The sequence below is a fragment of the Carettochelys insculpta genome, chromosome 4, assembly GCF_033958435.1.
Source record: "Carettochelys insculpta isolate YL-2023 chromosome 4, ASM3395843v1, whole genome shotgun sequence".
NCBI lineage: Eukaryota > Metazoa > Chordata > Testudines > Carettochelyidae > Carettochelys > Carettochelys insculpta.
In genome coordinates, this window is record NC_134140.1 from 101,021,695 (window position 1) to 101,035,806 (window position 14,112).

General features: G+C 38.1%; 1 protein-coding gene across 12 annotated transcripts in view; it reads right to left on the reverse strand.

Annotated features, from left to right (window-relative positions):
* BLTP1 (bridge-like lipid transfer protein family member 1) overlaps positions 1-14,112 on the reverse strand; it is a 206,547-nt gene that overhangs the window by 47,678 nt on the left and 144,757 nt on the right. For 11 of the 12 annotated variants that reach the window (XM_074993360.1, XM_074993362.1, XM_074993364.1 and 8 more), the window contains 10 exons: positions 13,724-13,968; positions 12,628-12,733; positions 9,089-9,186; positions 8,356-8,541; positions 5,978-6,146; positions 5,205-5,416; positions 3,603-3,801; positions 3,063-3,122; positions 2,078-2,304; positions 1,087-1,217 (listed from right to left, as the gene is read on the reverse strand). In XM_074993360.1, coding sequence (XP_074849461.1) covers positions 1,087-1,217; positions 2,078-2,304; positions 3,063-3,122; positions 3,603-3,801; positions 5,205-5,416; positions 5,978-6,146; positions 8,356-8,541; positions 9,089-9,186; positions 12,628-12,733; positions 13,724-13,968 — 1,633 coding nt within the window. Of the gene's footprint in view, positions 1-1,086; positions 1,218-1,416; positions 1,615-2,077; positions 2,305-3,062; positions 3,123-3,602; positions 3,802-5,204; positions 5,417-5,977; positions 6,147-8,355; positions 8,542-9,088; positions 9,187-12,627; positions 12,734-13,723; positions 13,969-14,112 lie in introns of all 12 variants that reach the window. The other variant, XM_074993369.1, reaches the window with a different exon arrangement.

Below are 14,112 nucleotides of genomic sequence, written 5' to 3' on the forward strand. Positions count from 1 at the left end.
AACTGGACACTCAGGAGAGTTACTTGGGGATTTTAATAGCCACTTGTGTACCTGATTTTCCTGTCAGAACCAGAGCTATCAACAATTAAAAAAAAAAACATTCCCTCTTGTAGACAGCAGGGTCTCACCAATGCTGAAGTAGCCGAGATAAGAAAAGGGAAACCCACTTCAGTTTGTTTTCCCAAAACTATGAGGATAGATTAAGATTGGAATGTCTCAGTCTGGAAAAGAGATGACTGGGCATTATGAAAGTAAATAAGGAAGTATTATTTACTCCTTCTCATAACAAAAGAACTAGGGGCCACCAGAAATTAGTAGTCAGTAGGTTTAAAGCAAACAGAAGGAAGTATTTCTTCACACACAGCTCAGTCAACCTCTTTGGAATTGTGTAACATAGGATGTTGTAAAGGCCAAGACTATAACAGGGTTGGGGGAAAAAAAACCCAAAACAAAACACAAGCTAAGCTCATGGAGGATAGGTCCATCAATGGCTATTAGCCAGGGTAGGCAGGGATGCAGAACCATGCTTCTAAGTATCCCTAAGCCTCTGTTAGCCAGAAGCTGGGAATGATCTCTCGGTGATGGCCTGTTCTGGTCATTCCTTCTGGAGCACCTAGGCTGTGTTTCAAAAGGGGGATGCTAGTGAGACACTTCGGGATATGCTAATGAGGTGCTCCAGAAGTGAATATGCAGTGCCTCATTAGCATAATGGCGGACGCAGCACTTCGAAAGTACTGCTTTCGATCGTGCACAGCTCGTCTACACAGGGTCCTTTCTGAAAGGACCCTGCACACTTTGTAATCCCCTTTTTCCTTTAAAGAAATAGGAATAAGGGGATTTTGAAGTGTGTGGGGTCCTTTCGAAAATGACCCTGCGTAGACAAGCTGCACGCGATTGAAAACAGCACCTTCAAAGTGCTCCGGATGCCATTATGTTAATGAGGCGCTGCATATTCAGGACACTGGGCTAAATGGACTTTACTTATGACCCATGAAAGCCACTCTTATATTCTTAACTATGGTGTTGTGGGGAAGGGGTTTGGGAGAGAGAGGAGTTTGCTTTAAAACACAAGAAAAGTCAACTTACTTGAGGTCATCAATTACTTTGGCTTGTTCATTCAGTTCCCTAATATCTACTAAGCGTTTCATAACTTTTCTTCCTCTCTGCTCACCCACTTGGCTACCAGATGCTCCCTGTCGCCGATAATCACTAGTCTCCTTTTTTAAAAAAATATTTCATTAAATTGCTTGTTAAATATATAGAACCAATTTTAGGTAGAGGTACAATGAATTATACAACCAAAATCATCACAGCATGCAAACACTACTTTTTGAATTTAAGAGGCAGCTGATTTGAAAATTTCCAATGATTTGAGTACCATCATTTTCTTAAAGACAAACATTGGCTACTACATACATGTCCCCATGAGCAAGACCTGCCCACTCTCAAATGTAAACTAGAGTGAGGAGTGTCACACATCGCTGACCCCGACACATACTCTACAGGAACAGAATATCGATGGTTTTTGGGGCTCAAACCCAGCAGGTGATTTACAATCCGCTGCCCAAATGTTAATTTGTGTGCATCTCCACAAAATGAAACTCCATCTGATTTCTAAATAATAAACAGGAATGTTAGTGTTTGAGGCCATTTTTTCCCCAAAGCAGGAACAAGATTCTTGCAAAATTGTAATTGTTTAAGGAAATAACAATGGTTAAAAATTACTTACTATTAAACTAAAATATAAGTTAACACAAAATATTGTTTTTTGCTACTAAAAATTTAGTTCTTCTAGTTTGTTTGTAATGTTAGTATTGTCCATTGCTTGCTAGGATAATCAAAGTAACTGTAGCCTAAGTCTTCCAAAATGGGTGTTTAAAGTTAAAAACACCTAAATATATACTCTGGTATATAATAGAAATGGTCTGCAAAAAACTTAAAACTTACTGAGCTCAAGTCCTATCTCTCCCCTCCCACCCATACACATGGACTAATAGGAACTTTCTGAAGCTCACTGTTATGCCTAAGTAACTGAACAAAATAAAATTTAGAACATTATTTTGGTTGAGTTTCTTACTGCATGTATAGTGGGAGACATAGTATCAACTTCATCTTCATCCGATAGGTCAGCTATATTTACAGAATTGAGGTCTGCAATGTCATCAACATCTTCTTCTCCTGTCAGTGTTGTGAGGGTATTACCCAAAGCATTTAACCGTTTCCCAATGTTAGGATCCATGTGGACATCAATGCCACACATCTTCCATAGCACATTGAGAGTCCAGGTTCCGGCACTACTGCTTTCTGTTTAGAAGAGAAAATTTGCCTGATTACTTATCTCTTCCATGTGGCCAGGTTTATCATTGGATGTCACATCTGCTTCTACAGCTCAGGAGAGTGAATGAGACCTATCCATCCAGGGGTGCTATTTTGGTCTGTCCACTTTTAAAAAGCCCCTGGTGAGACCCTTCCACCACTGAAAAACACTTTGTATACAGCTAACATCTGTATCTAGTAAGTTTGTATTAAGATTTCTTATGAATATAAAGAAAACCTAAGAGGTCACATGGAAAATAAATTGTCCAGGGCGTGAAAGTCATAGTTACCCACCAGAAGACAAATATGAAATATGAATTTCAATCTCTCTCTCTTAGCCAGGTTTAACACTTCCAATACTGAGATTCTAACAGCAGTGAAACCCAAAGGATGGGCAAGTGAGAAACATAATTTTTAACTGTTCTCAAATCAGACTAAAATCCAAGAATTTGTAAAGCTACAAAGTATTGCTGAAAGCACTTATGGATAAAAATAGATTGAAAACTGTGGAGCAACTGTGAAAAGGGGGAAACAAAAACAAGGCACAACCATGACATAGTCACAGAGAGGTAGCCATGTTAGTCTGTAGCTTCACAAGAAAAACAAGCAGCACCTCAAAGACTAAACCTCGGCCATTCAAAAAGAAAATCACAATTACAACAAAGTATCAAGAGCTCACACCTGCACTAGAATATCTTCTGGTTTTATAAATGTTTTAATAGTATAAAATTGAATACAAACATTACCTGCAGCAGCCTGTCCTGCTGTCCTTGAACAAACTTCATAGGTGCCATCTGGCACTACACCTAAACATGAAACAAACAGACACGAGTAAGACACGTGTAATTAAACAAGCTTTAGACCTTCCTTACAAAATGCTATTTGTACACAAGCCCTAGATAAGTAAAACATCACATTTGTTTATCATCAATCATTAATACCACATCAACTTCACTTGGGCTGTCAGGTTTCTAATCAGTTTTACCATCCTGTTTCAGACATTTCTTGTGTGCAATTGGAAATGAAAAGAATCTACATTTAGAAAGTTGCAATATATTCTACTTCACAGCAAAAGGACATATATTCACAAAAATTTAATACTAAGAAGAGACTAGGGTTCACATATAGGGTCCTACATGCTATAGAGATTTACTTGGGTTTGCGAATCAAATTTTCATCTCTTCTCCACACTCCTTATCAACCATGAAAGTTGCACAAGAACAAAAGAAAAGGTAATAAGGGTGTCTAAGTTCCAGTGCTGCCAACCCAAGATTAGAAACACTTACATGCATTCATGACCAGATCCCCTCGAATTTCTGGTTTCCAGTCATCCCAACTTATCTCAAAACCATCAGCAAAGCGGATACAGAAATTTTTAAAATGTCCTTTGCTAACCAGAGACTCTGAAGAGCAGGCAGTGATTAATGTGCTTTCAATGGTCAGGACTAAAGCAGAGCCAGTGTCAAGATCTGCTGCGTGGTTAGACTGTAAAAGGAAGAAAACGCAATTTACAGAAAACACAATTTACTGGTAATTCACACCTCCCCCATCCTACCCTTTTTTCCCGCAATTCAGAGACACATCTTCTTCACACCCTCCTCATATACTTTTATCAGCTTTATAAAACCAGTTTCCAAGCAGCAAGTCTACACATACACAATGCCACATGTTCTTATTTCTCAGTAGTTACAGAATATCCTAGCATCAGGGTGTCAATCTTTTTCGGAGGAGAGGGACAAGTTCCATACTTAATTGTGGTGTTCAGACTGGATTATAAATTTAGGACTTCACACTTCCCCTAATTCCTAGCACATCTCACCTCTGCCTTTGTAGCAAAGCTCTGAAGCTAAGTCTACACCAGAGGGTTTTGTCAACAAAACTCACGGAGCATCCACACTAAAAATGCACTCTGTCTACATGCTGTTGACAGAACTCGGCACTTTTGTTGACAACGTTCTGCTTCTCCCTCATGAGGCAGAAAGATTTTCTCAACAGAATCTTCAACAAAAAAAATGTGTGGACACTCCAGGGGCTCTCTGTCAACAGATGGGGCTTTTGGGTCACCGGGCAGCCCTATCTGCTGTGCTTCCAGTCGGCCATTCTGTCAAGAGAGTGGCCGGGCAGTCTGGCCAAACTTTGTCGACAGAGCAACCCGCTTTCGTGCTTGGCCGCAATCGGTCAACAGAAGTTTTGTTGGAAGACATCTTCTGCCAGCAATTTCTGTCGACACATTGCTGTAGTGTAGATGTCGTCTGATTATTTGAGCACCTTATAGTCACAGACATCACTATGCAGGCAGGAAAAGCTTCCCTTTTAGGCCACTGATATTTCTCTGTTTCTTTGCCTTCCTAGCCACATTTCACTCTTCTATTTCTCTCTTTTCCGTCTTTGCTTCTCTCTCACCATCCTTCTTTTCTTTCCATACTGCAACTCCCACTCGAGTGCTTCACACACCCCTTTTCTTATTCCATTTGCTCATGATATTATCAGTGATGGAGTAGTGAACACTGATATTGAGATACTGTCACTGAACATCAAAGCTGACACTCCAATGACCTATGTGACCATGGTCTTAAACTGGAACTACTGGCATAAACCTTCAAAAAGCTTGACCAACTTCAGACGTCTCCAGGAATTCTCAAAGTGCTGCACACACAGCTTCTGAAAACTCAAGCCTATTAAGTTACCACAGTCAGTAGTTGTTTTTGAAAATTAAGACAACTATCTACATCATAAGTATAGCATGGTACCAGGGTAACATCAACAATTCATAAATTCAAAACTGGTTCCATGATAGAAAAGCAGTATATGTTAAAACTATATAAAAGTTGCTGCTTCATCAAAAAGCTACTATACTTTTCCCCACTCTTCAGATATTTTTCAAATACCTGTGGTGCATTTGTGATGGGCAGGCAAATTCCCAAATCATTAACAGTTAGCTGAAGAAAAAGCGTCCCAAAAGCCTGAGCAGATGTCTGCTGGATTCCAGGTAACATATCTACCACTTCTTTTGTAGCCATGTGAATATCCTTATGTAAAGCCAGTCTCTGTTCATTCCAATTGTCATAAGCAGCCTTGTAATTCAGCCAAAATAGCACAGCTTTATGAAGAGAAAAGTTTGCAACAAAATTAAAACAAGATGGCACAAGTTTCATTGTAAAAAGACTAAGGCTTGATTTTTCTGTTTTTGTCTTATCAACATATATTAAAACACAATGGATAGATATTGTGCAGATGACACTTACTGATTTCCCAGGAGCAATGTGGGTTAGTTGCAAAGAACAAAATAAAATATGACATGGCCTCTATAGTACAAACTAACATAATCCAAAATGCTGATTATGCCAATACTGCTTACTGTTAGGATTTATCTACATAAACCATTTCATCTATATCAACTAAAAAGTCATTCTCTCCTCAGTTTATTTTTTTGCCCTTAATTAACATTAGTACACAATGAAATTCCTAATCAACTTTTGAGAAACAAACCGAGAAATACTTACTATTCTAGTTTGTTTTAGGATACAGATACATTCAGACTTATAAATGTTGAGTTTCTTTTTGACAAGTAATGTACAGAACTGTTTGATTTAAAAACAAATTTGTAATAATTCTCTACTTTCTAGAAAAAGAGAAATAAAAACACAAGACCCAACTGTACCTCTGTCAAAGGCCACAGGCTGAGCAAATACAATTGGCCGGTTCAAAGTAATAAGAACTGCTTCTCTATCTGAAGAGCCACTGATTTCCTCTCTGAGAGCATTTCTTAATCCAATTCTTGTCTTAAAATAAGCCACTTGATGGAAATCAGAACCTGCTTCTTCATAAACCTTAAAATGTTTACAAATAAAATTGTAATGTGTAATTTTGTTTTAACAGACAAAAAGTAAATTTAACACTTTAGTGTAACATAAGAAAAACAAGGATATCCCATTTTGTTTTACTTTTCAGTTTGCGATATGCTCTTAAAAAGACAGAAAACAGTTTTCACTTTATATTTTGTCCAAAGCAGGCAAATCTTGGTTGTTTTTCTGTGTTTCTTTACATAACATAAGGCAACTTATCTCTCTACATTCACTTCATGCATCAGAATCCCCTCTGAGGAAAACTACCATCTGAAAAGAAAGTTGGTTACTTTTATGTTCTCTCTCTCTAACTCTGCTCAGAGAATCAGAAATACTGAACACGTTCTATGAAATCAGTGATTTCAGAAGACAGTAGTGGGTTTAAGAATTAAGAACCCAGGAAATACAATTAACAATTTAAGACTAATAAAGTAAATCTAGATTTAAGTTTCAGAATCTAATCTCATCATTCCACATATGTATACTGGACATAGCATTGAAATCAAGAGAAATTTTGAATTTGGATCAGCTAAATAGCACATTAGGCTTATAGGCTACGTCTACACGTGCACCCAACTTCGAAATAGCTTATTTCGATGTTGCGACATCGAAATAGGCTATTTCGATGAATAACGTCTACACGTCCTCCAGGGCTGGCAACGTCGATGTTCAACTTCGACGTTGCTCAGCCCAACATCGAAATAGGCACAGCGAGGGAACGTCTACACGCCAAAGTAGCACACATCGAAATAAGGGAGCCAGGCACAGCTGCAGATAGGGTCACGGGGCGGACTCAACAGCAAGTCGCTCCCTTAAAGGGCCCCTCCCAGACACACTTTCATTAAACAGTGCAAGATACACAGAGCCAACAACTAGTTGCAGACCCTGTATATGCAGCACGGACCCCCAGCTGCAGCAGCAGCAGCCAGAAGCCCTGGGCTAAGGGCTGCTGCCCACGGTGACCACAGAGCCCCGCAAGGGCTGGAGAGAGAGTATCTCTCAACCCCCCAGCTGATGGCCGCCATGGAGGACCCCGTTATTTCGATGTTGCGGGACGCGGATCGTCTACACGTCCCTACTTCGATGTTGAACGTCGAAGTAGGGCGCCATTCCCATCCGCTCATGGGGTTAGCGACTTCGACGTCTCGCCGCCTAACGTCGATTTCAACTTCAAAATAGCGCCCAACACGTGTAGACGTGACGGGCGCTATTTCGAAGTTACTGCCGCTACTTCGAAGTAGCGTGCACGTGTAGACGCAGCTTTAATGTCCACAATACAGTGGTGCAATTTTTTTTGGATGAATACACTTTGTTGAACAATGCAGTTCTTGTTCAATGGAAATTGCTCATATATTTGATAAGAATTAGCTGAATAATTTTAGCTAGAATTTTTTTTGGGAGGCTAGATTTACACCATGTAGGGGAGAGAGGGAGCCCATGTTATAACTGCTAGGCCAGTGGGTGAGTGCACTCAGCCCCAGATGTTCAATACCGTGGTTTGAACCTGCTCTGGAGCAAGGGTGTAATACAGTTCTCCATCCATGTTTGTCCCCGATTCTTGGGCTAAAAAGTTATAGAGGGGGATACTTCTCTCCCCAAATTTTTTATGAATCTTGCTCTTAAAACGTCTTGGTAACAAAATGTTTTAAGTTGAGCAAACAGTTTGGATTATGTAAAATGGACTTTTCAGTTATGGTTCAACCGATTTTAATTCATCCTGAACCATTTCCCCCCCAAATTCACAACTGTCACCAAACAAACAAAATAGCAGTTATTTGCCAAGCTTTAGTTCCTAGTTACAGAAGTGCAAAATACATTATAAATGTCATTTGATATTTCCTCTGACTAAACATGAATTATAGTTCTTAGTGAACATTTAGACATTTTTCCCTGAAAGCTATCTTGATTAAGGACATTGAAATTCAAGTCTTTTGAACGACTACATAACACTAGATGCTGAAGATATTTAGGTGATAATCTTCTCTAATTCTGAAGTGTGGATACAGTCTAAAGCAATTGTTTCAAATATTTCCAAATAGAGATCTAAATAAATCAAACTAGGCATACCCTTGCAGAGTAAGATTAGAGGGCTTGGTTATGTTGTTTCTGAAAACAGCAGGTATTTGTCTTTGAAAGAAGATAGAATTATTGCTACCAGGCTTTCCAAACAATTACAGAGTTGCTGTCAACTAACCTGATGTTTAACAATTTGTCCCAATGCCAGATTCAGATCCACTTGGCATTTACCGAACAGTTTAAGGTAGCTACTACTCCCAGGCATTGCTTTGGTTTGTATTCGGTTTGAGAGCTCAAGTTCTATCAATCCAGTTTCAAATCTCACAGCCCTCATTGATGGAGTTGTGGCTGTCACTTGAATTCCCTAGAAACAATGAAAAAAAGTTATTTAGGATTTGCTTCGAAGTCATTACTGGTTAAAAAAATTCTTAGAAGATGAAACAGGAAAGGAAGGGAAAATATTCTTAAATATGAAACAAATTTTTTTTCCTAAAACCCTTTGCATGGCATGTAGGACATTTAAAAAAAGACCATAAAATTATCACTAGCTAATTTGTGGAGATTTCTATCCTTGCCTAACACTAAACTGACTGTCATCTGACATTTCAGGTGTGACCATCTCAGTGAAGTGCTTGATTTGTTTGGTTCCTGCGACTGTCCATGTTAACTGTAAAAACAATGAGAAGTTCTGTGGCACCTTACAGATAGATTTTTTGGAGTGTAAGCTTTTGTGGGCAAAGACCCACTTCGTCAGTTTATGCTTCAAAAAGTTAGTCTATAAGGTGCCACAGACCTTCTCATTGTTCTTGCAGATACAGACTAACATGGGTACCCCTCTGATACATGTTAACTGTAATTATTAAAAAAAAAACATTCAACTATTGGCAATGGATTGTTGATCATATAACTACCTTAAACTGTAGGCTCAAGGAGTAAAGGAGAATTTTAGGCTTCTCTCCATCTGTTGTCCCATCATGTTCATTCCAAAGAGGAATTGGCTGCTCCCCTCCTGCACATGTTAAACATTGCATTTTCAGTGTTTTAAACAAAGAGCATTTTTCATACAATACAGAAAGAAATTTTATCTTTACATGTGACTCACTGAATTTCACCAACCTTTAGAAAACAGTCCTGCATCAAAGAAATGTATTAGGCATGAAGATGGAAGATTCAGGTGAATAATTGCTACTTGGGGTATATTCTCAGCTCATGGGATAGCACTGCTAATGATGCACCACTAGAGAGTAACATATCTTTTGCCTATTCCCATCACATAAAGGTGGGGGAGGGAGGAGCAGTCTAAAATGGACAGAGATGTTTCCAGCTCTCCAAATGACATCCACAGAACAAGTTGTACTTGCAGATAAAAGGTATTACTTGCTTCACAAAGAGTTGCTCTTTACCTGCAGCACCTGTTGTGGACTGAATTTAGCTAAGAATAAGGACCATTTTCCTTACAGGTTTCTTTATTTAAAATGTCTAAAAAGTACATTAAAACAGAGATTTGTAAATTTCAGCTCCTTTGTACTCTTCATTTAGCTCTTTTTTGTAAAATTATTTTCACAAGCACACAACCCTTCTAAATCCATTTATGGATCTTCAATTCCTTTTATCCTCCAGATGCTTCTACTTTGGCTTTTTATCATGCCTCTCAAGCCTTCAACAAATGACTTAGATTTTATTTATTTAACTCTTCTTCCTTCCCCTCCCCCCCCATGAAGGTCTCTTATTTGTCTTTTTTCATCAATTCTTCATTTACTCACATTAGGAAAATCTTCTATGTCATTTGCATATTAAACTTTTGAACTTGTCTTTACTCAGAATGCTTCTCTACCCATATTCCAATTATTAATGTAGTTAATATCTCTAGCTTTCTTCAATTTAAGCCAATGTCTTATGAAATTAAGTAATGTTCTAGTAAGATGTATTTTCCTTAAACTTTTCTCTACAAGAAGTATTAATCTAATTTATGTATAGTCACTCGCTTTTAGATTTCTTTACTGTTGGTTCATGTCAGATTAAGTCACGTTATTTCTTTCAAACTCTGGAAAAATAAGCTTTACTTCAATAAAATTGTCAGGTTAAAAATACCACCCAGCTCTACTGATTACAGCTGCGTGTAGCACTCCAGATGTGGTTACACTGGGGTTCTAAGAATGGCAAGACTAGCTCCCTAGTTTTTTAGGCTATTTGAAAAACTAAGTTTGGCTTACACTGTTTTTGCAACGGTATTTCAATTATGTAGTTTTTACTACAGCAGCCACGTACTTCAAAAATATAGTCACACATTGCTAGTAGTTCTCCCCTTGATGATTACATCCATTCTACACTGAGCTCTATTCCCTCCCTTCTATGTAGGGATTGCCATTTGTTAGAGGTGAATCACATCCCACTTCATCTGTGAGTCAAATGAAGTCCTCTGTATATTTTTTACCCTTCTTATTTTGTTGTCAATTGCTAACTTGATCATGCTTGAAATTAAGCTTTCCTTTAGACAACCACTTGACCAAATTTATTGAGCAGCATGCAAAAATGTGAATTAAAAAACAACAGTTATTTTAGAGCGAGTTTGAAGAAGTCATCTGCAAACCTTTCAGTGTCCTTTGGAACACTTTTTTTATACTTTGTTTGGTGTTCCTCCTTCCCACCTCATATACCACATATACTTCTGTCCATAAACAGAAGAAACAATCACTTTCAAATCAGGACAAAATGGTATCTTTTATAGAGTCTATCAATATTTTACCACCGTTGACAAGAAGGGGTTACTACTGGAGTAGCAACAAGAATTCAACCTCCCAAGCAATTCCATTTTTTAAGCCTCTATTACCCCAAAGAGGCCATCATTCGAATTTAAAATATTTATATAGAAGGATAGCATTTTTTACATTTTAAATTGACTTGGTGTTAGTGCTTGCAGACGATCTGATTTTCTCTAACTTTTTTATATCCTTTCTCAACTTTGTTGATCAACAGAAATAGGCTAAATTTTTTTTAAAGCTCACAATTTCGAAAAATGTAAAAAGTCTTGGGATGAACAGAATTATTTATTGCAATACTGAGGATGTTCACGTTCATTTAAAAATAAAATTAAGGGAAGGTTCAAAACAAGAATGCAAATACAAATGAAATTATTTCATTCTGAATATGTCAAAATGACATTTAGATTTTTCAGTTTTTTATTGTTTGTTTGAAGCAATTCGGCAAAAATCAACACAAAGTTGCTAAATGTTTTGATGCTGCTGAACCTTCACTTTTTGCCAAAACTTGGCCATTCCAAAAGTATAGTCACATGTACCCATTAACATTTGCCATTCATTTACTATGCTAGAGCTCTCAGTTGGTAAATCGGAATAGCTCAAGGTCAACAGAGCTATGCCAGTTTAAGGACCTGTTTTAGTACATTTGTTACCCAATAAATATAATTTAATAAATATTTTATATAATAAGAATCAAATATGGTGCTGAATTATTTGTCTACCCACCCTACCACAAACAACAAATGACAAATTTTACCATTCTACCCTGCTCAAATGTCAATCCACACAGCTTTGCAAAAATCCTCCACTACCTTTTTATAGTGAATGCTATTCTTCTCTTGCAAACTTTCAAAAAGCTGTAAGCTGATCTGACTGGACAGGAAGCAATGTTGGAGACAGACACTAACGGTGCAGTGGAATGTTTAGTAGAATTACTTTTTCACAGAGGCTATGGTTACACTAAGGGGTTTTGTTGGTAAAACCCCGCTTTTGCTGACAAAATTCACAGAGCGGCCACACACAAAATGGGTTTTGTTGACAGCATGTTGACAAAGTCCAGCACATTCACCCAAAGCAGTCTGCCTCTCAGCCATGAGGCGTAATGCTGCTGTCGACACAATCTTGTTGACAAAAAAGCTGTGTAGACACTCTCGGGGGCCTTCTCTTGACAGACAGGGCATCCAGAACAATGGACAGCCCTGTCTGTTGTGCTTCCAGGTGCCTGTTTTGTGGAGAGAGCAGCTGGGCAATACGGCTGCTCTGTTGACAGACTAGAGCACTATTCTGATTGGCTTTTGTGTGTGGCCACACTCTGTTGAGAGAAGTTTTGTCAGGAAATCTCTTCCAAGAATGACTTGCATCGACAGATTGCTGTAGTGTAACCATAGCCTTAATGACCAGCACCTTGTACAGAGTTCCCGTATGTAACACAGACGCTCCAGCGAACTCAAGAAAGAGACTAAATCTCACCCACAATGTTCTCCAAAGCCACAATTCTACCTAATCAAACTTCTTTGAATCCTGTGTTGCTGGCCTTCGTAACAACTTCTGTGCTACAGTAGAACCAGAAAATGGTGGTGCTCTTGGTAATATAAGAAACTGATACATGGGAAGAAGAGAGATTGTAGATATGTTAGGTAATATCAAGAAGTCTTTAAAGTCAAGTGAAATCCTCAAGCAGATCATCTTACCTGACACCTTCTGTATGACTTCATTGACTTCCTTCATGAACACTTTCTGTACAAACACTAGATGATTTAGAAGGTCAGTTGTGAGATTATGCTCAAAGGAACCAACCTGCCGAAAATATGATGAAATATGATATTTTAAAAGTATGGGTTTAATAGGACTGGTAAATGCAACACTGTTTTAAATACTGACTGCATCAGAATACAGCATAACAATGGTGCGTAATCTCAGATACACTGATGTAATTACTGTTAGTAAACAGATTTGTTTTTACTTGTGGCCACTGTATATGGAAAAATTTTCTCAAGTTTACTTTTTGATTGAGAGTGCCAGTACCTAAGGGGAAAAGTGCATTATGTCGATTAATATCATGGGAGCATAGGCAAAATACCAGTATTGAGTTAACAACAAAGAATTGCAAAATTCATTCAGATTCTGGCATGCCCAAGTGGTAGGGATAATCTTACCAGCTTTTCAGAGATCTTAACTAAGGCACGTGTAATTCAAATGAATTGCTTATCATCTTACAGTAAATCTTTCACAGAACTGGGAGCAGAAGCCACATGTCCTGACTCCCAAAGTCCCTTATTCTAAATGCTATAGAACAAAATACCTGATAAACCTAGTTATTAACTCTGAATTCTGAACACGTCTTAAAGCATATAGTTGTACATTATGAATTTTTTAAGAACTGTTATTGCTTGGTATTCTTTTATTTATAAAAACAAGTTTGCAAAAAACTTTAAATGTAAATACTTCCTAAAATTAGTCAAATTTAAATGGAAAATAGAAACACAATTGTGTTGGCAATCAGAGCCTCTTCTATGCACTTAGAATATTTCAGACTACAGTTTAATCTCTCCTTTAGTAAGCTCTGTCCTGAAGCAGAAAGTAGTGAAGGCTATATTGGGAAGTACAAAAAGATCAGCAACAGGCTGCAGTTCTTTGAGGCGCATACAGATCACCAGAAGCCTCAAATGTGACAGCAAACATCAACCAGTGAGTTCTAAGGAACATGCCAAACATGCATATATAAAAATACTGTATTAAAAACTTAACTGAAGTAACTTAAAGAAACTGGCTGTCTTCAATGCCTACCTCAGCCACGCAACGTAAATAGTTCCCTTGTAGGTAATAGCCTTGTTTAGTAGGTAATTCATCTATACTCCATATTTGATCTGAGTAGGTGTCATGTTCCTCCATTACATATTTCCCTGACATGGTAACAGGAGGAAGGTTAAGACTTGCTGAAGGAGGAATGGTAGACATGTCAGTGGCAGAAACTTTTGATGTGAACCGCAACCTGTGATTTGGAAGCTCAAATGTAAACCTCGTTTGAGCACCTGTTAAAGAAAGAAAAAAGCGTGTCGTGAGTGTGCATATGCCCAGAAAGAACAAATATTTCAAATTTGAAAAAGTTAAGGAAATTCCTGAAACCAAAATAAAAGCTCAAACTGGAGTTAAAGTTGAGAGCACAGTAATGTAAG